Source organism: Diprion similis, chromosome 7, assembly GCF_021155765.1.
Source record: "Diprion similis isolate iyDipSimi1 chromosome 7, iyDipSimi1.1, whole genome shotgun sequence".
Classification (NCBI taxonomy): domain Eukaryota; kingdom Metazoa; phylum Arthropoda; class Insecta; order Hymenoptera; family Diprionidae; genus Diprion; species Diprion similis.
The window spans coordinates 7,700,275-7,726,031 of NC_060111.1; the positions used below are offsets into that span (position 1 = coordinate 7,700,275).

The 25,757-nt window shown below is 34.8% G+C and overlaps 3 protein-coding genes across 4 annotated transcripts; 2 read left to right on the top strand and 1 right to left on the bottom strand.

The window, feature by feature from the left end:
• The first annotated feature begins 644 nt into the window (after positions 1-644).
• LOC124408271 (transcription elongation factor B polypeptide 3) lies at positions 645-9,257 on the top strand. The gene is made up of 9 exons (XM_046885106.1): positions 645-1,185; positions 2,044-2,348; positions 3,015-4,093; positions 5,399-5,583; positions 5,687-5,859; positions 6,170-6,261; positions 6,517-6,716; positions 6,839-7,115; positions 7,329-9,257. Exons 1-9 carry the CDS (start codon positions 1,117-1,119, stop codon positions 7,406-7,408), a joined length of 2,460 nt encoding a protein of 819 aa, XP_046741062.1. The 5' UTR covers positions 645-1,116; the 3' UTR covers positions 7,409-9,257.
• Positions 9,258-11,775: 2,518 nt separating this feature from the next.
• LOC124408272 (TAF5-like RNA polymerase II p300/CBP-associated factor-associated factor 65 kDa subunit 5L) lies at positions 11,776-17,509 on the bottom strand. The gene is made up of 10 exons (XM_046885108.1): positions 17,326-17,509; positions 17,049-17,209; positions 15,270-15,609; positions 14,805-15,037; positions 14,100-14,282; positions 13,838-13,990; positions 13,484-13,631; positions 13,191-13,359; positions 12,853-13,036; positions 11,776-12,665 (listed from the first exon to the last, which is right to left on the bottom strand). Exons 1-10 carry the CDS (start codon positions 17,392-17,394, stop codon positions 12,542-12,544), a joined length of 1,764 nt encoding a protein of 587 aa, XP_046741064.1. The 5' UTR covers positions 17,395-17,509; the 3' UTR covers positions 11,776-12,541.
• Positions 17,510-17,691: 182 nt separating this feature from the next.
• LOC124408275 (golgin-45) lies at positions 17,692-25,511 on the top strand. Of its 2 annotated transcripts, none has more exons than XM_046885112.1 (6): positions 17,692-17,879; positions 19,944-20,497; positions 20,626-20,825; positions 20,909-21,037; positions 21,408-21,633; positions 24,618-25,511. In XM_046885112.1, the coding sequence occupies exons 1-6, from the start codon at positions 17,786-17,788 to the stop codon at positions 24,783-24,785; spliced, it is 1,371 nt and encodes a 456-aa protein (XP_046741068.1). In that variant the 5' UTR covers positions 17,692-17,785; the 3' UTR covers positions 24,786-25,511. The 2 variants fall into 2 exon arrangements, with proteins under 2 accessions (XP_046741068.1, XP_046741069.1); XM_046885113.1 differs by lacking the exon at positions 17,692-17,879 and adding an exon at positions 18,300-18,422.
• Positions 25,512-25,757: the final 246 nt, after the last annotated feature.

Genomic DNA, 25,757 nt, shown 5'->3' on the forward strand with positions numbered 1-25,757 from the left:
TAAGCTAGTTGCGCACAGATGGCACTCAAATCACCCAAAATTGCAATGACGAGATAACGCTTGAGATCAGCCAACTGTAGCAATGCAAATGAACGAGACGGTCAAGACTTCTCTAATTAATAAAAACCAAATATACTTATATTTCATTCAAAAGTATTGCGAAGAGAAATAACAAGCGTCGTTAAAGAGAATAATTGAATAATTAGAAAACAAGCGAAGGCGTGGTGAGCTATGCTGGTCTTGTTGCGATACGTCTAGGGGAATCTGTTGTGCGCGTCATGTGGATATAGCGTGAGGTTGAACGTCACGTGGATGCTGTATAAGGCAGAGTGAATTCCACACAACTCGCACAAACTGATGCACCAACAATTTTTCAAAGTAAGAGGCGTTTCTTTTACTGTCAACGGACATTCCTAACAAAGAACAACCAAAGGTAAGATTTCATGGGTGGTAAAAAGCAGCAGCAGTTTAGTAACTTACTAGATGTTACTAACATCGATCTAGTAATTTTTGCAGTATAGCAGCGTTGATCATGAATTTGTTGCTCTTGCTGTTACTGCAATTCCCTAAAACTACTGAATACCAATTCCCCATGCAAGAGCCGAACATCCCTATATCACAGATTTCCCTTGAGAAGTGGCTTGCATAGCGTTGAAAACTAAGTAAAAGATTTAATGAAATTGCTGCGTGCTCGAAACCAAACTTCGAACTGAAGTTAACCTTCCGCGAACCGCATCAACGGTGTCGCGAAAAAACTCAATTTAACTGTTTACAAAAAAATACTCAAGAAATAAAACGATGTGACGAAATAAATATGACAACATCGCCTTTTAAAAATTAAAATAATTCTCCGATACTCGACGTCGATAATATTTGAAAAAAGAAATGAACCTACTCGATAAAATCATTGGTTTGATAGTGAATACGAATTATAGCTCGCTATGAAAAAGTAGTAAACATTTTTATCAAGTTAATCGGGCAGAAAGATCTTCTTAAAGGTATCTTGGATTGTCCTCGTGTTCCGGAATCATAAGAAATTCATTGAAATTTTATAAATCAGCGAACCAGGCCATCTTCAGTTTTGACCTCAGTGGTACAACAGCTGGCATTGGCAACATGTCTGTTGCAGAAATAATTCAGCATTATCAACGAAGTATAGAAAAATGTTCAGGAAACGAAGAAAGGGTGGGTAACCGCTCTAAAAGTATTACATTTATATTATGCTAACACAAGCCTCTTCCTCATCGACAAATTTTCGGCCCCTTTTAATCCGATCGACATAACCTAACAATCACATGAAATCACCAAATGATGTAATTTGTCAATGTCACTGCTGCAGCAGTTCCATCGGTTTGGTTATTAACATTTGGAGCTGCTGTTAGCAAATTTTCTCTACTCTTACTCAAACTGAATTCATGTATCACGGCATTCATCAAGTCTTGTAATCCTTATTGTTACCATCTGTTTGGCATATCTGCTGTTTCTCAGACTTGCTCCAATTTATTTACTGCAAAAAAAAAAGCGAGAAATCAATACGAAATTGTAATACACTACTAAAGTGATTTGGCTGATAGCCGATACTTCAATTAATGTTATTGAAATAAGGATTCAAATCACCGTATAGTTGAATATGAGTAATTTCTCTTGAAAAATTAAATGAATTTTTAGTTGAAATCTGCCATTTTCAGCTTCATCGTCTCAACATTTTATTATTTTATAGCTGGCTAGTTGAGAGTAAAATTGACTAATTTTTTTCAAATTGTTCAAGCAAAATTTTCCTATAAAATGTTATGAATCCAAATTTTAATAGCTTCCCTTGAACTTTATCTAATTGAGAGTGTACGTATCATTTATTTTAAAATTATTATCTCAAATCAAGTAGGATTCCTTACAGCGATGAACATATCACTTGAAGACCTTGAAGAAATTTTAATGAGTGATTCCCAAAACCCTTATTTTCTAATTGATCTTATGAAAAATGAAATCAATTTAAGAAGTGCTTCTTGAGTCTTTAAAATTTTCACGACTTGATTTTCTCAATAGATGCTGTACTGCATTGGAAAGCTGTACAGATTACCAGTTACCGTGCAGCATTTGCAAGAGACCGGAGTTGGTAGGACGGTCAATGGTCTGCGAAAGTATGTAGGGGATGTCGGCGATGCTGCCAAAGCTTTGGTGGCCAAATGGAAGACGATGGTCGCTGATGAGGAATCCAGTGATGGAGAGCCAGCAACGGACGACGAGGCGAACATATCCGAGCCTCCGGACGACTATGACAACAATTCAAATTCTAGAAAAAATGATAAGGATAGTAGCGACGACAGAGATGATAATAGGAAAGAATCAAGGTATATGGGCAATATAATAGTAAGATCATTCAGGTGTTGAATTTAATTACCGTGCAATGAAACGTAATATTTAAATAATGTCTATAGAATGTTTCAATAAAATCGTTATAGTTTTTTAACTGCATCAAGTTTCAAGTAATTTCATATGCTCACTGCTACCTTTGACTTACATTATCCGCAGTTTGTGCATTTTTAAAACAGGTAGGTAACCGTTTAAATATTTCTGTACTTGCTGATAGAATTTGACGTTTCAACAACATCAAAGGGTTCCTCCTAAATCAGGTTCACTTCTATTTGTGAAGTTTTAAAGAATTCTTTGAAATTTATTCAATTCCTGTCAAACATTTTCGAATATTACAACAGCTTTTAAAATATTATGAAATATTTATAATCTCTTGATATTCTGTGAAATTCTTGGACTTGATATAAATTTTTTCCAATCGGACAGTTCGTTTTTGTATACCAAAAGATCTTTGGAATCCTCAGATGATCTCTGAAAACAATTGGTGACAATACTTGAAACTATATCAAATTTCATAAATTTTTTGTTATCTTCTATAATACTGAGATCGATCCGAAATCTAACATCCCTTCGATCTAGTGTCTATAAAGAATTGTCGCTATATAGCTGCATTCCTAATTTATGAATGATTTTGTATTTTACAGGTCTGGAAATCAACAATTGAAAGAAAGACATGGAATTAAATCAAGCAAAAATGAAACAGCAAGAAATAATCTAAAAACATGTTCCACGGATAAGTCTAAATCTAAAGATAGCTATAGCAGCAAATCTAATAGCGTTAGTGGCAGTGAAAAGGATGGACAGTCAAAAAGTGAAATAAATAAATTGGAGTTAATTGGCGAATCAAAAGATGTTAAAGAGGACAGACGCGAGATAAAGTGTCATTCTAAGTCTGAGAAGAAATCAAAAAGTGATAGAAGCTCCCGGGATCACAAGCATGACTCAAGAAGAGAAGAAAAAAGCAAGAACAAGGACAAGGACGGTAGCAAAGTTACCGACGATTTGAAAAAAGGTTCCTGTAAAGTGTCTAGCAGTAAGTCTCGGGACGTAAAAAAAAGTGAAGGAAATCACAGGAAACGGAAATTGGATAGTTATAACGAGAAAGAAAGCAGTAAAAAAAGAAAGCATTCTGAGTCTGATAGTGAAGAAGAAAATGAAGTGCTTGCCACAAACTGTGAAGATGAGCGTAAAAAAATTTTAAAAGCACTGTCTAGCGAATCAGAATCTGAGGAAGAAATTTCAAACATTCAGATCAAAGTGGAACCGCCGTCGCCTCCACCCCAAAAAAAGGACTACGATCACCGCAACGAAGAAGCACGAGGTGAAAATAAAAGCATGAAGGAGAAGTCGGAAAGTCGAAATTTGAACAAATCGAAAGGATCTGACAATGGTGAAAGCACAAAACGTGAAGAAGAGAAAGGGAAGAGAAAAAGCAGCAAATTGGAAGATAAAACAGAGCATAGAAAGAGCGAAAAACGAAAAGATGACGGACACCATATGAACAGGGAATCTTCCAAGTCGAAACCTAATTCTGGTGTTTCTAGTAGTAATGATAAAATTAAGGATAAAGACAAGGACAAGGAGAAACATAGAGAAAAAAAAGATAATAAAACTCACAATGATCTAAAAGACGCTAAGGCATCGTCCAATTTCAAAGAACCCAAAGAAAAGAAAAAGGTTAAAAAGGAAATGAATGGCGATGAGGGGATCGATTGCAATTCCGGTAAGTTTTTCTTTACCAATATTTTTCAACAATAGTCGATAAACTTGGCACGAAATCAATTTTTTTTTTATACACCTATCTATACCATCGTTTCAATTAATGAGGCTTATACATCTGGAAGATTCAAAAAAAGAATTTTTATTTCCAATGTTCCGCAGGACATGCTCTTCAGTTTTTGCGTTAGCTTTCTATAGTATTTGGGCAAGATGATAATACAAATCATGAAGCCCGGAATAAGTACCCTGCGGAAAATTGGAAATATAAATACTTACTTGCTGATCACGTCTAATAGAACCAGAACAACGCCAAGTCAAGTAACATCGATGTAGAATAAGACTGTGTCCATGTCCAATAAATCTTGTGTAAAGTGGTCGAAGCCGAATCAAAATAAGGCAAAATGGACCTTTTCTGAACCACGTTGATCGATTTTATCGCCTTTTCGATTCTGATTTTTGTCTTTGAATTTTCAGCACTTCCTGGTGCTAGAAAATTTTTTGTCTTCGTGTGTTTTTAGTGTAAAACAGTCTCATCTTTTGGAACATGAAATTCTGACGAATGAAATTCAATTCTGATCATCCGAGTAAAATTTCACTTATTTACTATTACCAAAGCCTATGCAGCACTGATGTGAAAATGCCATAATCGGTGCAATTCTACATACAATGCCGAACAAAAATATCCGAAACCTTTTTTGTTTCACTACAATAACTAATAATTTGATTATAGGAATACATTTTTCGGTGTTATTGATATATGAAAAACTTTTTTTTGTTACTTATATTTGGCATTGCACGTAGAATTGTGCTGACTGTGGCATTTTCACATTGGTGATGCATAGGCTTTGATAATAGTAAAAATAAATATCATATAACGCGCTCAAAAAAGACTGACTAAAAAATCTCGTCGTAAAACATTTGAAAAATGGTTTGAAAAATGGTTTATAAAAAAGCGATTTTTTTAATTCTCCAGGTACATATGCTACCTTAATTTAATTACTAATGTCATGAGTAGATTTGTTAACTAACAAAGTCTGTAAATTTTTGATATCTATTTGTTAGTTGAAATATGTCAGGATATATGGTAGAGAATTGTTATATTAAGCTTTTCTGGAAAATTGAAGGAGAGGATGAAATAAGAACCTCAAATATCAGCGATTGCTATTTTATTAGCAACTGAAAATGGGTATAAAGGAGGTGAGAGAGCAGGCAGAAGGGTGAACCTCCCTTTCTCGACAATTTTGCAAACCCCTGAAAATTCTTGTATCTTTTACTGATCATCGTCTATTTCATGCTAATTATTACCCAGGTGCAAGTTTTGCTGAGGCTCTTGGAATGTGTGCTTTTCCTTCATCAACGTCTCGTAAACGAAACAGCTCGCCAAACTTGACTTCATCGAAGACTATTAAAACTGAACCAGGCACTTCGTCAACTTCACGTAGCAGATCTCCAGTTAGAATTACAAATGAAGTATCTTCAAGCAACGACAATTCGGTATATATTTTTGCATACTTGTTATATATAATCGGAACAACCTCATTAAAAAATGTATAAATTCTGTTCTGAGATGTTGAAAATATTTCTTACTTTGTTTTAGCCACCGACTCTTCTATCACCGAATGTTAAGCTTGAGCCATTAAGTGTTGATTTGGCATCAACTTTACCTGAAATCAGTCCTAACTACAAACCATTGCCATATGTAAATCCTCTGAATCGTAAGCAAGAGGAAGATAGGGCTCTTAACAATGTTATCTATGCCAAGAGTCAAAGGTAAACAGATCACTTTTCTAGATTAAAGAAAAATCAAATAGGGTAGAAGAACTCAATTTGATTTTTCACGCTAGAGAAGAAACTATTCATGTAAATGCTTACATTCTTCTTGCCAATTATGTGCATTTGTATTTTGCTCAAATAGGCTTTTTTAAAACCAACCAATTATCAATTTTACATGGTTTTTTCTAAAAATGTTTCATTTGATGATTTACACATTTCTTATTACTATTTACATACCAGTTTATGATAAGATTTATGGATATTGATCAATGATCGATTAATCCAAGTGATGATGAATGATTTTCAGAACAAAAGTCTACTCTGGAAACAAGTCTGGTTATAATAACGTTCCAACACTTTACGACATGTGTATCAGGATATTAATTGAAAATATTGAAGGTGAGATATGTAGTATTGTGCACGGTTTTAAGCTAGCTGTAAGAATATTGCTTAGGGAAAGACTTCAGACTATAAGGATGTAGACATTTATAATATAGGTATAGACTCAAATCAGCAGATGGCAGACACGCGGACACTTTGGAGAAATTTTTTTAAAAATATCACAAGATTGTAAATAAGAGGCGTCGCTTTGAATTTTCATTCAAAACCGATATAGTATTCATGAAAAATATTATCATAATATATCAATTACAGCTCTTGAATTTACCGGTGGAGTTCCATACGACATTATTAAACCAGTTTTGGAACGAGCTACGCCAGACCAACTCTTCTCACTAGAACATTATAATCCTTATTTAATTGAGGATACAGATACACTTTGGCAGTATCATTGTAATCGAGAATTCCGGTCGAAACAGCGGGAAGAAATGGAAACATGGCGGGAGATGTACATGGTATGATATGGAAAATCGGAGACGAGATCTGATTGAATTATTGTAGGATGGTTTTTAAAAATTTTCCTTACATAGTAGAAAGTCAAAAAAAATAATTGTGAATAAATTGATTCTTAATATAGCGATGCTTGGATGAACGAGAAGCAAAACTGAAGGCCTTGACTGCAAACATAAAACAGTCTATAGACAAATCACTCCCAGTAAGGCAAACAAAGCTTGCTTACGTTGACAATGTGGTAAAGCCTCCACGAAATGTACTTCGGAAACAGGCCAAGTATGGCACTGCAAAGGATACTACCACATCCACATCTGACCTCAAAAATAAACTGATATCTGGTAGTGGCGCACCTACCAATATTTCTGTTCCTGCACCGCCGATGGCACGATCACGAATTTCATGTATGCATACATAAAGTTTAAAGAAATGTTCCTAGATTTGAATGTGCATGGAACTCCGTTTGAATCCTTTTCGAATTATTACGAATAATGATACTCTTCAAGTATGTAGACATAACAGCTTACGAAAGTCGGAATTATTCTTACATATAAATATCAATTGACAGGAGCCCGAGCTATGTTTGTTATTGTCTAACAGTGTTTATTTATTTTCAGCTTCGAGCGTAGTGAAGAAACCGAAAGCTCCACTTATGGCCAAAGCTTTACAATTGATCAAAGGAAGATACAAACGATAGTGTACCTAACTATGTAATTTTTATTACGTGATGAGGTATAATATTATGTGACCATGAACTACATCAAGATTTGAATTACTGTAACGAATTTATATTATTGATTGCTGCGTGATTAGGTTTATTTTTTGTAATTAACAGTGAAAAAACTGATATTATTTTTCCTTACGTTTAAGTTTAATTTTCCAAATTCCTAAGTAATCTGCTTGAGATTGATCGTATGATTGTAGACCTTAGGCATTGAACGAATAACGGTCAAATATAAGTAATTATAATCAGTTCAGTTTATTATAATCGTTAGATTGTATTGCGTAAACAGCGAGAGTAACAATTTTGCCCAACATTCACAATTTTTTCTGATAAAAGAACCAATTTAGTTGGACGTAGATTTTGCCTGATTCACCAAATTTTAGGTTCTTCAAATCAGGTAATAATGTATCCATATTAGAACTTCCGTGTGAAATGCAGATATCTGATCCTTATTTTTGATCTATACACTTAGAATTCCGGTTTAGTTAGTCAGAACAGTGTGGCACATAGTATGTTCACGTTGTCGGCGTCCAAATTAATGGACTAAAACGGTTTTAATAGCAAATTTCGTGCATATCAACTTCGGTTGATACAAGAAAATTCCATAGTGAATTCATCCAATCAAACATCACATAAGATCATTTTTTTATTAGTGAATTTTTAAGATAGAGTCTATATATTACTCAGCCTTACATGTGAAAAGCATTGTCCGATACATATTTATATTAGATACTAGGACTGTGCGGGTACCAGAATCCGTCTGGTCGGAAAAAGTCTATTATTTTCGGGTTGGCTCTCGAGGTTTTTTGGGATTCCCAGATCTCCCGGTGAAAGATGATATACTATTTACTGAAAATATTAATGTTATTTAGATATACAACTTACTATTACTATTTAGTTCTTAGTATTTGTTCAATATTATAAATATTAGGTACGTTAGGTTACTCACGTTTCGGGTTTCTCAAAAATTTCAAGGGCCTGATGCTGGCTTACTTTGGACTTGTGAACAGAAAATTTTCCGTTTAAAGCTACCTTTTGATTGATCTATATAGCGCTTATCGTCGTGTTTAACGAGTAAAAAGTAAGTCAGAATCAGGCCCCTGGTTTTCCAAAGATTTCGGGTCTTACGAAGTTTCCGGATTTCCCGAAAATCACAGGCTTCCTGAAGATTTCGATACAAATCCATCGCGAACTCGAACTTTTTTTACACCAGTTTTCGGGCACCCGTACAGTCCTATTGGACACATATTTTTTTATGACATGAAGTCATTTCAAATCTATGTGATGACTTTATCCGTAAAAATATTCTTATTTACTAATAAGTTCGTCAGTCAGACAAAACATTTACTGAATCTTGAGCTTTTTTCACATTTAATTAAAAGAACAGAATTAATAATACTGATAATATAAGTGATTTGTGTAACTGTTAAACTCCGTTATTTTAATTATGCCTCTATTTCACTAAAATAGGCCACCCTGATCGCGTTCATTATAGTTATTATTAGAAACTATTTTTATTCATAAATAGTAGCCTTCTGTTAGTGAAAAGGAAAGTCTTTGTTTTGATAGATTTTAGTAATCGAGTTATATACGAATCTAGGTTTTCATACTCCAAGTTTTTATGAATTAAAATGATATCGACTGAATTGTACGTTCTGAACAAAAACGTCATCTCTGAATACTAATAGTAGATCAAATAAATTTTATTTAAACTTGATTCCTGCTTAATGGAAATGGTTCTGTCTCTATTCACCTATGCGACAATTTAACTCCATCTCAAACATACACAAAAGAGTACCTAGTGTATTGAATGTCTTTAAGAAAAATAAACTTAGGTGCAGTCTAAATTGAATCTGAAATAGTAGTTTCTAATCACAACTATTTTACAAAAATTTTAAACCTCTATAATTCAATTGGCTAACACTAAATTCTGAAGCACCGTTTTCGTTCATGAATATCACGGTAATCATGGTGAATGGAAAGCATTTTTATGGTAATAGTTTTTCTTAGATAATACTGCCATCAATGATAACAATCTTCTCTTTAGTTTACATGAACATCCGATATCAACTCTAAATGACAAATGCTATGCGATATAATGTCTGATCTATTAATTTCGAAGTTTTGATAATTTTAATTTTTCAACCACAGTTTACTTCTATGTATGTAAGTTAATAAACAAAGTTGTGTCAAAACATTAGTCTTTTAAAAATTGTATTTTCATTTTGTGAAATATTAATTTTATTTACAATATTATCATGTACGTGAATTAGGAAGTAAGGGCATAAGATAATGGAATGAAAACTGTAAAAGTGGAAGAAATGTATTTAGTGTACAACATGTGGATATACATAATTATACATGGCTCGTTTATACAGCGTGTGCAAAGTTATAGGTAATAGAAATTCCTTCACATTATAACGATTCGAGTTTTAACTATGTATGTATGTATAAATAAAGTCATTGAAGACGACTTTAACTGATAAAAAGTACTTTGCATTGTTATTGTTACATATTTATTTTTTCACTCTTAATATCATTAAACCACTTGCTTTTCCCACCCATCTTAATAAATTAATATGTATTCACTTACGTCATAAATTGCCTGTAAACCAAATGTTATATCCGAATTTCAATTTTTCTGGCTATGAAGACAATTTAATGAGCTAATACACCAGACTGGATGATATTTATGCAATTTACCGAGTTCACATTACATTCAATATCATGATTGTTCTGACTTACGTGTAAAGGAAAGTTGGTTTGTACCAGCATTTGCAAGTGTCTGTTTCCTGTTATATATAATTTTTTAAGGAAGTTACTTCTACATATCTGCTAATATCCTGCAACCAATCGTAAGATACGTACACATAGTAGGATTATTACAATTTTGAAATATCAACACTATTATCAGTATTTCAACACTGTAGCAACAAGAAATAAAGTTGCAGTCGTTAATTTTTTGTACCGTTTAGCAGCAGTGACACATTCATTGCACAAATGTTGATGCTTGCTTCGCGTATTATTCAAGGAAACATACATCAAATTTAAATCACTCATTGGGAAGAAGTTTAACTTCTAGTTGCTATCAGTTGCTTGCAAATACCCATTTAAACATTTATTCATATGAAGGATAATAATTGTAACCAAACTAAAGAAGCAAACAAAACTATTCAGGATTATTGCTAGTCAGGCAATTAAGAATTAAATATTCCATATAATTACATGCATACCCAAAAAGTATACTATGCCAACAATATTGTTCAGGTACTCAATATTGTAAAGTATTCGACGTTCGAATAAAAACTAACAAAATTTTCCATAATTTCCGAATTTAAAAGATACTAAATTTTTTGTGGACTAGTATGTACGTACATAAGTAGGTAGAATCAACATCGGTATATAAATCATGTAGTTAACTGTAAACACTTTATATAATGTCTACCCGTTATCGGATTTAGTTCACCCATCACTTAGGACCACGAAGTAGGGTAGCAACACTAAATTTTTTTTAAATATCATTATCAACGTCTAGGTTTGCAGGGATAAAAATTTACTGAATACAAATGATGTATTCAAAACGACCCAAATCGACAATCAAAACGGTAACAGGATTTTTTGTACTAACAAAATGAATGAAGGACAGCTTTGAACAGAGAATTTACTTTAATACATGTGACAAATTTACAGAATAAGGACTCTGATTTAATTTAAGACGCTGAATCCTACCACAGCGAGTACGTTTTTGAACACGTATACTAGTTGTCTCACACTCAGAACTTTTCTCTTCCTCCTGTAGTGCGTGTGAACAGTGCCTTCGTGTGTAGTCGAAAAAGTACAAGAATTACCAGTCCCCAAAACGATTGTATTTTTACTTACTTTCTTACAAAGAAAAACTTTGCGTTTGGATTATTACAAAGATTTGGTAACAGGCGACGTAGCACTATCTTTGAGGCACGTGGGTGGCATTATATACACCCAAGTACATAATTCTAGAATCATTGAAATGTTACTCCTCAATTTATACAGATGTGGAAAGTAGAGATAATTCTGAAAATTTTCATCATATCTAAATAACCGAGTTTTTTTCTTGCAATAAGTTTTCACAAATATTCATATTATCTCAAAGTAGTGCGATAAAAACTTTACAAAAATTGTGGGAATATTCCACGATACTAGGAAATGAAAAGTGTACAACTTTACTGGAGGACATATGAAGAATCACAGATAACGGAACTGAAGTTGAACATCCTATTTACATTTACAAAAACGCATACAAATCAGTGAAATTTGTGAAGAATAACTACTACATGGCCTTCAATATTCACTTTTTCTGTCAATTATTATTTTTACTTTGACTTGTGAGTTAGTGTTAGCAAGTATATAATTTCTTTGGTGTAAAACCGTATTGCCTATAGGACATATCCTAGGTTCTTGGTGCTGGACATTATTCTGAAAATTGTGCTTCGTTTATCCGGATCGGTTTCCAGATACATTTTAAAATAGTTTATGAAATGACTTCTTAGAATCTCGACTCAAATTGTATTTAGTATCAAAATATATTCAGAACAATGCGTTATTGTGGATGTTTGATTTGTGATAAGTGGTGTTCACTGCAAACAAGATTATTCATTAAAAGTAAAGAATAATTTAGTACAAAGTATCTGAAACGGATATGCAACTCATTATGTGAAAGTGCTTGTAGCAGTTATATAGTTTCAAAAATGGGCATGTTTACAATCAGATCTTGTTCAGATGTATCACGGAAAAGTCGGAATTTATAACCAATTTTGAATCGCATATCTTTTCTTATCTTTAATGCAGTATATTTACGAATTGGTTTATTAGAATTCACTATAAAAGTTCTAACAGTAAAAATCGTCAACGGTACTACTGCTAAAGTCATTGACACAATAAAGTCATGAAAACTGATAATCTTATTAAATTTAGGTAGTTATTTGCAGTTTATGCTGATGAATACAGATACCATATCAACTATTATGAGGCCTTATACGGTAATTGCTCACTTATACATTTTCTTTCCTACAGTGACGCGAATAAAATAAATAATTCATAACTCAGTTACAGTAGTATACACACATTAGCCTACGACGTTCCAATACAAACAAGTGAGTCATTCTTCTGATGGTATTGTAGTGATAAAATACTTGAGCAATTTGTTGGATATACTTGAGAATTGTCTTGTCCAGATTGTGAGTTTGTGTTGTCCCTGAAAAATTCACACTCATTGAATTACATCAGCTTGCGGTCATCAACATGTCTTTACAATCGTCCCGTTAAGTAGATGAAATTCTTTTAGTTTTAATGTGAATGACAGTATTCAGATTTTTTTCTGTTGTACACCCTCGATTGGAAGTCCATTGAATATGTTTATTGTAATTCAGTTTCATACGTACCCATTACTGGTATTTATGTGTCGTTGAGTCGACCAAAGTCGCACTGCTCCATCTATACTAGCACTAGCAATATACTGGCCATCGGAACTCCAATCCAAATTCATTACTGTATCCTGGTGACCCTTCAACTCAATTAACTGGGTATTCGTTGCTAAATCCCATATAGATACACTTTTGTCGTCACCTGTTAAACAGAATTCTAATGACGATTTCTAACGATTCCATATTTATAATAATGATTGGACTGAGGTGATACTTCGATGGCATTGGTAAAGTCGTAGCATTGTTTGCATTTATAATAGAACTCATTGTTAACTCGTATTTAGATAATTACTTACCAGCAGCGGCTAAATACTTTCCATCTGGACTAAAGGCAAGACTGTAAATTGTTGACCGAGCGCCAACATAAACTCTAACCAAGCTACCATCATCTTTGCTCCATAGCCTTATAGTTTTGTCTGCTGAACCAGTTGCTAGATATCGGGCATTAGGATGAAATCTAATGCACTGAAAAGAATATTGGATAAACATTCTGTGTAACTAAAATTTAAAATGTCAGTTTTGATGAATATTCTCGTTTGAGAGTGGAACTTGATCAAGTAAAAAAAGAAAATACATGATAACTACTTACATTAACATCTAGAAAATGACCGGCAAATATCCGAAGTGGAAAAGTTCGGTCTAGCGACCAGAGTTTGGCAGTACGATCGTGCGAACCAGTTGCTATGTACAAATTAAATACACTGGTATCCATGCACCATACAGGATAATTATGTCCGCTGAAAAATGGAAGGTTGTTAGTGATGATTACACATATTACCCACAAATGTTCGATAAATACATTGATGAAGTTTTACTGAATGCTGCTGCAATATGTATATACAGCTATTGTTTGAATGCTTATAAATTGCTGAAAGCTGTTTATGGTTCAGGTATGACAAAACTAGCATAAAACTATAATTGGAAAATCAAACGTGGTATGCACTTGTATATAGCTGCACAGGAATAATCGCTCAGTCGCCATGCTCTCATATCTTTGTCACTAGATACAGATAGAAGAACATCAGCTTCGGGAATGAATTTTAAATCGTGTACCACATCCGTGTGCCCTCGCATCACAATTGCCCCTGCTTCATCCCTTTAAAAGAATAAAACACAAGTCATGTGATGAACATGAAACTTTTAAATGTAAAATGTAATTGCAATTTATGGAAATTTCTGTATACCATTCATTGAATTAAACTTACATATGGTCCTCGGACCATAAACTTCTACTGGTGGATGGATTCTTAGATGGAAAATTGAGTGGCGCTGCTTTAAGTCTTGGCTTTGTAAGTACCGTATCTGATATTCCCCACAGTCTTATTTCGGAAGTGCTAAATCCTGCTGCTAGCCTGTCTATGTTGGGCGTAATTGAACCGCAGCTAGCGCTAAAGAAGTGGAAACATTTTTATGTACTTATAAACTATATTGAAAGTTAGGAAATTATTTCAATTCAACTTAGGATTTGGTTTTGCTACTGGATGAATTAGAGCTTGGTAAGTAGAGAGATACCAAAAATCTCAAACACCATTCAGGTGAAGCTCCATGCTTAAGAGTCAGTAGGAACGTGTTTCATTTCTTTGAATGCCATAAAAAAAAACATTGATAAACCCGAACGAGAGATTGTTTCAAATGCTTTTCTGTGCAAGTATAAAAATATTCAGGTTCGTACATAAGTAATTGCGACTGAAGAGCTAATTCTAAAAGATTGTTTTGCTGTAAAAACATGTACCTTCGCCTCCAACATTTAAGATCTGCAATTGGATATTTGTTACTATAATCGTTGAAGTATTTCCAAAAGACGATCATTTGGGATTTTTGATGAAAAAAAATTTCGATAAGTGAACCTGATCCGTAGAGTACCTCCTTAACAAAACAATACAAATCATATGAAACTTACTAAAACTTACTTTTCATTGGCATTGTTAATGGCGTAGACCCTCAATGGTTGATGAACGTTACTACGGATCAATCGAATAGCTTCTTGGAGTTCACGCATTTCACGATCTACACCTGTACCCGAAGGTTGCTCGACATGGCCGTTAATTACCGATTCTCTCTTTGGTCCACGTTCACAACTTCTATCTTCATCTGGATGTACTTCTGATATTTTTCTGATTATTGTCACATGTGTATTTATTACCTAAACAATGATATTACGGTTTTGAAAAGCAATTCAGCAGGAAGATGTGTGTGAAAATATTCCATAGTCACCCAATTTTTATCTTTTGAATTTAAAATGCAATGATAATGTCATAATTACTGATATCAGAGGAACAGAAAATGAGAGATAATTTATTCTTTATATTAAAAATTAAATCAACTTTTGCAACTCTTATTGTAAGACACAAATTGGCAATTAATTATTACATTACCTGCATTAAAATAACATGTCCCTGTTTAGCAAGAAACTTTTGAAGGCAGAAGTGAGCATCGTCCGACATATCGACCTTGTATTTTCTTGTTCTGAACGCATTAACCAATGGCCTGAGTTCTATATCTTGAATAGAAAATACGCTAGATAGTTCTTCTAAAAAGTCTCGTTCGGTATCAGAGACAAAATCGTTTTGGTACATTTTTAAAAACTGAATAGCTGCCTGTCTGTTACCACCGTGCAACATCTCCAGATATAAATGACAAAATATCGGATACAATACTCCTTGCAGTTCAATCTTCAGCTTTTCATTGTTTACTGTTTGAATCCATATTTTCAATCTGTGGATAGGAATTCAGTTGTTAAACAAGCTTTCGGTAGAGAAAAAAAAGTGGAATATTAATATTATCCAAAGAAAAATGAAAGGTAAATTGGAAACATATTAATCCTAAGAGGTCAGAGGTCTGATGAATTTCGAAAATCGAAATCTTTTTTTCTATAGAAAAATTATCTAGTCTAGAACATTGGATCAAATTAAAGTCGAATATTGGTAGGTCAATGACCTTACACCAAATGGCTTATGCCAGTTCTCTAAGGGTTAATAAAATGATAATTTCTAACGACGAAGGGGCCATATGAAAAATCTATCCCAAGTTACTAGTAGAGAGATTCTGTTTATAAACAAAATCTACTAGTTATAACTGTAGTTATATCTATAATATTATATATATTTGAATTGAGATTTTGTTCCATACTAAAGTTAAGAAAAATGAATAGATAAACCTGCATACTACATGCAAATCTGTGTACTTCGTACAGTATGAAAATTAGTCGATCTCTTATGTACACCAAACTACAAAGTAGTATGCCACTTGTAACATATTACCAATAAATAAGTAAAATATTCAACCTATTTACTTGACAAGAAAATCGACCTGCGATCATTTTTAACGTTTTGCTGTTTTGAGGGTACAGAGTACAGAAAATAGGTTTTTTGGTGCATATCACAGACCTGTGAAGAGGTGTTTTTCTCACATTGGTATCAAATTATATTTTAATGAAGCAAACAACACTATTGCAGCTGTTCTTGAAACAACGCAACTGCAGCACATCTCGAGATAAATAAATTACAATCAGATTTTTGATTGAGCATAAAAAACTTTCGGCGAAAAAGAAGCGCATTGTTCTTCGATAGCCTCTATGCACACATTTAGAACCTGATTCTCCGACAGCTAGTTATTCTTCGTTGTCGATTACATTGTCAATGGAGAATTCCAGCCTATAGCGACTTGCCGTTTACCGTTCGGGAGGCATACTACGAGCTGAATTTTGATCATTACACAACATCATCGATAAAGCTTAATCGTTCAGAAATTAAAGCACGTTAAATAGTCGAATATTCTAGCAATGTTTCAATATTTCATGTTCAGGTAAGTCAATTTTTATGTTGAGTCTTGTTTTCAATATAGAAAATAATTATTATGACAGCGTTTACTTCTGATACATTGAGGACGAAGCATGGCCTTATCGATGAACTTTTCGGTACCGAATCTAAACTTGTTTGAAAAGTTCACCTACTATGAGTAAAATCGTAGCGCAAAAAGCATCGTTTGCTTCATTCCGATATAATTGTCTGTAAACTGAGATACGACAGAAAGTTTCTGTCTGAGGATGAAAATATCTCGAGATGAAAAATTCAAGCGGGACTGTGATTTGGTATCGGAGGTAGAATATTGTGAGAAAACTTATAGTTAAATGATAAAAATAAATAATAATATACTTGTGATATGCCTGATCAGCGACTCCAGCGTCGTTTGTAATAGCGCTAAAAACGATTGAATTCTCACGAGAAGTACTGCACTCAACAGTCGTGCTTAAAGTCATTTCGGCGGCGCTGGTTTGACAATCTCCGCGTTCAGGTTTACGAAGAACGTCACACTCCTGTTAATATATTTGGTAAACATTACGACAGGTTATGTTATTAACCCTAAGAGACAGGACGTAACCGTGTTTTGTTTCGTGTTTTGTTTCACGCGTATTTCAAGTTACGTACATACCTGATGATAATGCCTCCGTTTTAAGTAGGATTCGACAGTGTTGATTATGTCAATTTTCGATCGTTTCATTTTTCATTTAAACTGGGTGTTGTATACATAAAAGCAGTTGCATATTTTGAAAAATACGAGGACGATCGCCAACTGTTCGGAATTTGACGCCATCACAAAACTAAACGTGACAAGAACATAAAGAAAAAAGAAGAGAAACAGCTGAAAAGCACGCTGCGGCCTAGTAGACCAATCAACGCCTTGATTCCAATCGTCGATTGTTTGTCCACGCTTCTGATTGGCTCTCATCTCTCGACAAACACTTCCGCTAACGGGACTTCCGATTTTCCGACACTTGACGTGAACAGCTGATCGCCACACACATACACACTGATGCTCCTGGAGTGGAAATCAGGTGTTTTGCTTTGGTCAGAAATTAAAAAGGAAGAGTTACGGTTTTTCGTATATCGTCATGGATTCAGAACGGCCACAAGTTCAACCCTCAGAAAACGTCGCCACTTTTTCTACATCGCGGAAGAACAGCATCAAAGCAACGAGCTTTCAAGGTTCTTATAAAATATTATTCATTGTATTTATATGTTAGCGTTGAATTAAGTTATAACGCTTCTCACTTATGCAGTTAATGTCTCGCAATTACCTCTACGATTTAAAATTCAATGTTCGATTATACGATTTTGCATATAGACATCACGGCATACTTTGTGCCGCTTGTTTAAAGAGGTTAAGCTTCTTCGTAATCAAAGAATTAAATTGGATTGACTAATGGATGAGACTACGTTACCTAATAAATAGATGTAGAATGCCTGATTATGGTTTCCGACATTCTTATTATACCAAGTAATCTGCTACTGATGTCATCTCCTGAAGGATAAACTTTTTGCCAAACATTGAATATTAATTTCTTATGTAAATAAATATATTGTAGTTCTAGGAGTTTCTCAAGATAACCGCAGTCAATGGTATAGATAAAAGGTGGCCTTTTGTACTGGAATCATTCTAAGTCATCGTTGTACTCTTTTGTACAAACTCACTTTATCGATGTTGAATATTCAGAAATTTTATCACGAAACTGAAGTCCAACGGACACAGTTAGCAGCTGAATGCTGACGAGGACAGTTTACTATGCATGATGCTATAAATATGTTCGATGTCCATGTGATTTTATAGATTTTGTAATGGTAGGGCTTCATTCTCCTTTGTTTTCACCAATATTAAAGCATATTGCTAAGTCTAGCTACTAGTTTCAGCAGCATAATTTAACTCAGGCTTGTCTAAGATAATAAGATTTTCTATAAACCGTTCGTCTTAATGTTATCTTATAGAAAGTTACGAATCGTGCCTAAAGCAAGGCGCTATTCGTTTCTCAAATTGCGTGAAATCATGGATATACACTCGACTGTATCAAAAAAATAGACTATTTTTTTTTTTTTTAATATACTGAAAATATTGTTCAGGATACCGAAAAAAGGCGCCTGTTAAAATGGGAGCTCTTAATTTTAATACTAAGAAGTGCCTCATCGCGATTTTCTACTTTCCATAAGAATAACATGGCAAAAATGGTTCTTGCTCCTTGCGATTTTTATAACTAGATAACGACACGTGGTACAGAAAATTCAAAAACATCTTTTTGTAGGAAATTGAACGTTCTACAAAAAAGGTCTCGTGTCATTTTACGATAAATCTATTCTTTCAAAAGTTATTTGAGGTCAAACATCAACAAAGGACCTCAAATAATTTTTGAAAGAATAGATTTATCGTAAAATGACAAGAGACAATTTCCTACAAAAACATGTTTTTGAATTTTCTGTACGACGCGTCGTTATCTAGTTATAAAAATCGCAAGGAGCAAGAACCATTTTTGCCATGTTATTCTTATGGAAAGTAGAAAATCGCGATGAGGCACATCTAAATATCAATATTAAAACCTGAAATTTTGATGGTATTTTTTTTTTCGTCATCTTGAACAATATTTTCAGTATACCATTAAAAAAAAAAAATAGTCAATTTTTTTGATACAGTCTAATATACACCCTAAATGCAAGTGAATACTCCTTGGTTCCAAAAGGCTGTAAAATAGCTTTAGACACTCTTTATTAAATAGTAATATCTAACTATTAAAACAGCTGAAAGAATATACTTTTAACATGTAAATTGCAGAGTGAATCACAAGGGAGATTTAGTGCTATATTGCAGGAATATTTTGATGAACTTTCAGTAATGTTTTCAAGATTGCTAGGAATTTTTAAGAATATTGCAGGATCTTGTAAAATTTTGTAATGACTTTCAAGATATTGTAGGGCAATGCTAGAAGGAAATACGTGGAGATGTTTAGGAATTGGAAATGTGCTGTACAAGATTTCATTTCGATTTTTATAAAAGATCCTAAAACAGGAATAATACAAATTTGCAGTTTTTCTTGTAAACTCATAAACTAAATTGTCTACGAGTTTTTGAAACATAAATGTTTTTTTTCTACCAAGTATATATTTCTGAGCGAAGATCCCATTAAAAATATTTATGATTGGCGTAGATTTATTGGTGATGTATTATGTACATGGCAAAGTGAGATAAAACAGAGTTTAATGCTCAGTTTATAAAATCTATTTCAGAAACGCAAACGATGACTTGTCCTATGCGTACGCAAGGGGATGGAATGGAAAATATAACGGATGAGAAAGTAGACAAAAAGCCGACAAAAGTCCGCTTAGGAGACACACTAATTTACCATCCCACAAATTTGAAACAATCAAACTCTACACCTCCGGTAACACCCGTTGGCATGATAGTAAACCTTACACCAAAGAGTGTTGCCCAAGTAAAGAAAGAGAAGCATATATTGAGTTCTTTGAAGTCAAAGGAGCCGAAATTCGTGCCGTATGAACCTTATAAGGCTGCTGTTAATCCAATTATTCCCTATCAGAAGAAAACTAGAAAGGCATCAAAGAATAATTTGGATATTAATGTGATGGTCTCCCAAATGGCCATGCTAACTGCAAACGAGGCTGAGAAGAGAAATCAGACTTATGCCAAAGTGAAAGAGAGTGCTGCAGAAAATGCTGGCATAGATGCTCTAAGTGCAGAAAGAAAAGCTTACGAAGCTGAGATTCAGAAGCTCAAAGAAGAAAATTCTCAGCTGGAAAGCCAGTTGAAATTTCAGGCACAGGTAAAGTGAATGATCACCTTATAGAATCGAATCTCTTAATCCTTCGGTAAAACATCAGGCAAGAAATTATATCCTTTCACTTACTAGTCAGCATTGCTGATAGCGACTGTTATCTGATTACCTGACAGGTGAACGGAGAGTTAAAAAATCTTTTGGTAGCAGCTGTAGGAGAAGATTTGGAAACAAAAGTTCACCTTTTGACAGAGGATAAGCTTCAATTAGCTCGCGCTCTGCTCAACTCTGCTCAAAATCTGAATACCCATCAAGAACAAACTGAGTGGCTGGCTGGTCAATGCGAAGTTTGGAGAAGCAAATTTTTAGCTAGCAGGTATCGTTGATAATGATACTTAAACTAAAGTCCATTCTATACGATTCGTATTTTATTCGTCGCTTCAATGTCTCATATTTCAGTTTGATGGTAGAAGAACTCGCTCGATGGAAGGCCGCACTTTGCCAAAGGACTACCGATCTGCAGGAGACGATAAAGCGGCTATTAGAAGAACGTAGCAAAGTAAGAGACACCACTCTTAGAACATACAGGTACATTCTATTTATATTCTTCGTGTCTCTTATTATTGATACAGCGAACTTATTACAACTTTGTAATTGGCATTGTAACATGACGCTCTGCGAAATGGTATTCATGTGAATTTCAGTGATTAACTTTGCTAATCTCAAAAATATGAGGCACACATTTTCTACGAAATCAATAGGTCTTGGCTAAAAATTAATAACGAGATCCAATTGTTTGGTTTTAATTATTTTGCAATACTTGAAATTCCACTCGTATGCCTGTTTCTGGGTGATTCTTACTAGATCCTAGTAGCATCTCGTAATTTAAGTTTCTCTTTTCTATTCGTCATATAACTCGAATTTACATCGAATATTTTCGTTTTCTTTTTTCTATCAGAACACTGAGCTTGCTTCGTGAGAACTTTGACTCTGTTGGAACAGTGTCAAATCAAAGGCACGAGTTGCCTAGTACAAATATTGTGGATTTGAGCCAAGGTTCATGTCAGCTGGCTGAAATTCTTAAGGTCCAGTTACTCGGTGGCTTAGACAAGATTCATCGTCGTAGAGAAATAAACATTGTCGGCTTGGAGATGAAAACTCTAGCGGAAAAACATGCCGAACAGGTAGGTTGTAAAATGTTATAACATTTTACATTATTTTGACAAATTATTTACACTCTCAACCTTGTTGAGCTTGATTATTGACAAGTCTTAGTGAAAAGGATGTACATTGAAATACATTGTAACACGGCGATTAGCGCCGTGTTATTTGACCTCCTCATCCCCGTTTGAATTAAAAAGGCAGCAAGGAATGCAGGCAATCGATATGGTCACTTATATAATTTCAAGTTCTATTACTAATTTCTCTCGATTTTGTCTTCTCTTTTTCCCACCCATCCCGAGCTATCCTGAGGACAAAAGGCGAGAAAGGAGGGAAATCATGCAGCTACCGACGTCCATACACCGAGGGTACATCTTCGACGATGAAACCACCACCCTGGCAGGTGACTCAACGCCTCGCCGCTAGTACCCGTGCCTTCCCCGCACGAGTTCCCGAGAGCTATGAGGCTGCCGCCTTCACCACCATCATCTACGGAGCCAATAAGAGCCAAGAATCGACGAGCAAACCAGCTCGCATACCCGACATGCCCGTCTATCGCTAACTCCGTCGCTCTGGTCCGATGCATATACAATCGATCAGGCTAATTCGGCGAGATAGATGTCTATGGCCAGAGATGCTGAGTCAACCTCGGGAACTTCAAAGAGCCCTCTACCGGCTCGCCGTCGTCGGAGCTGTCGCCCACGCAATGCCGAAGGGGTTAGGCACGGCGAACACTGCGTGTGCTGCGAGGCCTGCCAGAAACCATGCCCAGGCGGTGCTGCCTAAGGATGTTCGATTCTGAAACGATCTTCAGAAGAATCGATCTTTTTGGCGAGAAAAATCGATTCTTCAGTCTACGATTTTCGAGAGAATCGATTCTTTTTTTTTTGTTTGTGAGGCAATAAGACATAGAAAAATCTTATAAAACCGAGACACGTGAAAATATTAGAGTGCGAGAACGCTTGGAACAAAGAATAACTAGAGCATAGAGTAAACGATAGACATTGAGGTTAGGATTTTGGTTATTTGCTTGGCTTGAGAATTCGATCATTCGCTTGATTTGGAGTTTTGCTCTTTTGGGACTCGATTATAACAAGATCGATCTTTTCCCCTTCGATTTTTAGTATAATCGATTCTCACACATCCGATTCCGAATCAACCCAGAGATCGATTATTTACGGTAAATCGAACATTCCTAAGTGCTGCCCACTATCGTATCTTCTAAGAAGTTTGGCGGACGACGCTGCGCGGAGGAATCCCCGAACTCCTTACTTCTGCATCTCGCCTAGTCTTGATCAGACGTGATATCGTTTTCGTGCCTTGTTGCCTTTTTTTTTTTATAATGTCTTCCTTTCGTTGATTCCTTTTTCTTGTTTCATTGTCGTACATTATCATCTAGTTTAGTGTTTCGGTGAGCCTGTGTCATAAACTATTAATTAAACAGGACTCTAATTATTTTGTGTGAGAAACCGATCCAGTTCGTCTAACGTAAGTGAGCTGTTGTTACCGCTCGAACCCCCGAGACACGTTAGTTAGCTTACCTATTGTCTTTGGTGACTGTTTGGCTCGTATATTTCCGTATCTCGGGTTTTCGTCTGGCTTATTAATTTTATTAATGACCATTTCGACGAGCCTGACTAATATTTTGTGTCCCTAATTTTGTTCCCGAATTTCTGTTTATTTTTTCCCGCATGGTCCCCTTCGTCCGCGTGGCGACGGCGTCATTACCTCTCTTCCGAAATTTCGGTTAAATATCTTTTATTTCGGTTTCGTATATCGTTTTGTGCGATTAATTATCAAAGTTGATCTCATTTTCTTGATTCCGTTAATTAGAGATTGTGTATCGCATAATTGCGCAACGGTTGTGAAGCATTGCGTAATAGCGTCGGTTTCGAACATCTTTGAGCGTCTCCGTTTGAATTTGTTCCCGCGCTAACTTCACGCTGCTGCGTGGCGCTGCTTTCGAGATATCGACTCGTTCGAAATTTAAATCCCTTTTATTGTATCAAGCCATTTGTCATCAGCTGTCTCATCTTTTATTATTTCGAACGGTAATTCGTTAAGTCTCTTTTACGTTAATCCCGGCCTCTATTTGCAACGCGTTTTGCGTTTATGATAGAGTCGGTTAACTAATATCTTATTTTTTTACATTTGTTACTATCTGCTATCTTTTATTTAACCATTTGTTTGTAACTAACGCTTTGGGATCGTCCCTCTCGCTTTGCATTGTGTTTTATCCGTTGTGTAATTATCCGTTCTAACTGTTCGTTTTTTTTTGTGGCGTTTCGATTGCCTTATTTGTCCTTATCCTTGCTGCTGACACGATTCCCCTGGTAAGTAAGCATCGATGTAGTGGTCGCAACATATATCCTTTCTATTGGTCCGTCTAAAATATTTCTTTACAACCTTTACAAAATAGTGAGTAACGTTCTGTTACTGCATTGGTCTCAATATGAGTCGACCGTCAACTTTACGACTATAGTCCAGTATTTTTTTTTAATGACCGATCATAAGTCGAATTTTGTGAAACAATTAATTATCTTTCATCACATGTGTATTCGTTGATTAATACTGCATTTTTTGCATACATTGCATCAATAAAATTAGGGTGTATTGTACAAATAGCTAATTTTCAATTTGTTTGTACTTTCGACTGATACTATTCGAAAAAATTAAAGCTTGAGCTTGAAAGATTCGTGATTTTATTGCTCAAATCTGATGACAATTGGTTGACAACAAAGTTCTTTTAGTCGATAAAGCAAATTTTTGAAAAAATCCCAATATAAGTCGCCTCTGCGTATAAATTGAGAATGAATTCTGAGAGGGAAATCGGCTAATGGAGACCTTGACTTATATTTAGTTATATTCAGACCAATAGGTGCGATTAATAGAACTGGTCATTGTGAACGCAAATTAAATTTTCTACTACAAATTTACAGTTGAATATGCACTTTGAGGTAAATACGAAATCTAATTACATTATTATTGTATGGTTTGATCGTTTTAGTTACTGATGAACCCAAATTTATTATTGTCTGGAAGACAGGATGCAGCATGTAGTGCCGTTATGGGTGCAGCGGTGGCCGTCGGAGGTCAACTTTTCTTACCCTCGCAAACCAGCTGCCCGACCATAGCTTGCTGTCCACACTGCAGTGGTGAGACAAAGCAAATCTGAAATGAAAGTAAAACTAGAAAAACATTGCTAACGCTGCATTGAAAACGATGAGAATATTACTTGATGCCAGTGCTAGAAACATTGATATGCGAAATGAGTGCTTCCACCTTATGTGAGTCATTTTAATATTCTTATAATCTATTCCATTAATAGTGTAATAAACAGAGAATAATTATTCTTCTAAAATGTAATGTAAAATTATAAATCGGGACGCGAATTACCACATCATCACTTTTGTTGTTTGGTATTCAAGACTACTGATGTCATTCCGAATGGTTGCTATACTTTTAAACCTTTTTTTCTACTGGCAAACTATGTCACTCATATGGTTCTATGCATGCATTATTTAGTTTGACACATTGTGAGATATTGACTATTATGCCTTGATGTCGATTGGTTTGGAGGATAAATGTAGTTCATGATACATCACCAAATAAGTTTTGGAGCATGCTGCGTAATGTTTCAAACGCTCAAGCGCTATGCTCATTTTGGGTCACTATAAAAATAGAACTCGTCTTTGAGTATGTTGTATCAATTGTACAAGCTCCACTTTATTATGTTACAATATGCATAAAAGCATTTTGTGACTGTACTGAGGTCAATATGTATATTTGAGGGTGAGGATGTTTGATATTTTGCGTGTATTGTAGATGATAATTACATATTCATGTCAGGAAGTACTGGGAAGTCGGGGAACTTTGTGGCCTGGAACGAGACAATAAAACTTCCCGCATGGAGAAGTAAAATGTGAAGAATAAATTTTTTTTTTTCATATGTTTATTTCCATTATCTTTAAATAGATCAGAAACGTGTTTCTGCGTATCGATTGATTTGGAAATCTATTTACTGGATACTTGAGTTGGCGATATTCATTTAAATTTCAGTCAGAGAAAAATTACTATTTGGCCAAGGAAACGTACGAGATCCGTAAAATCCTAATGAATGCAATGGTAAATGGATATTTAAGATATT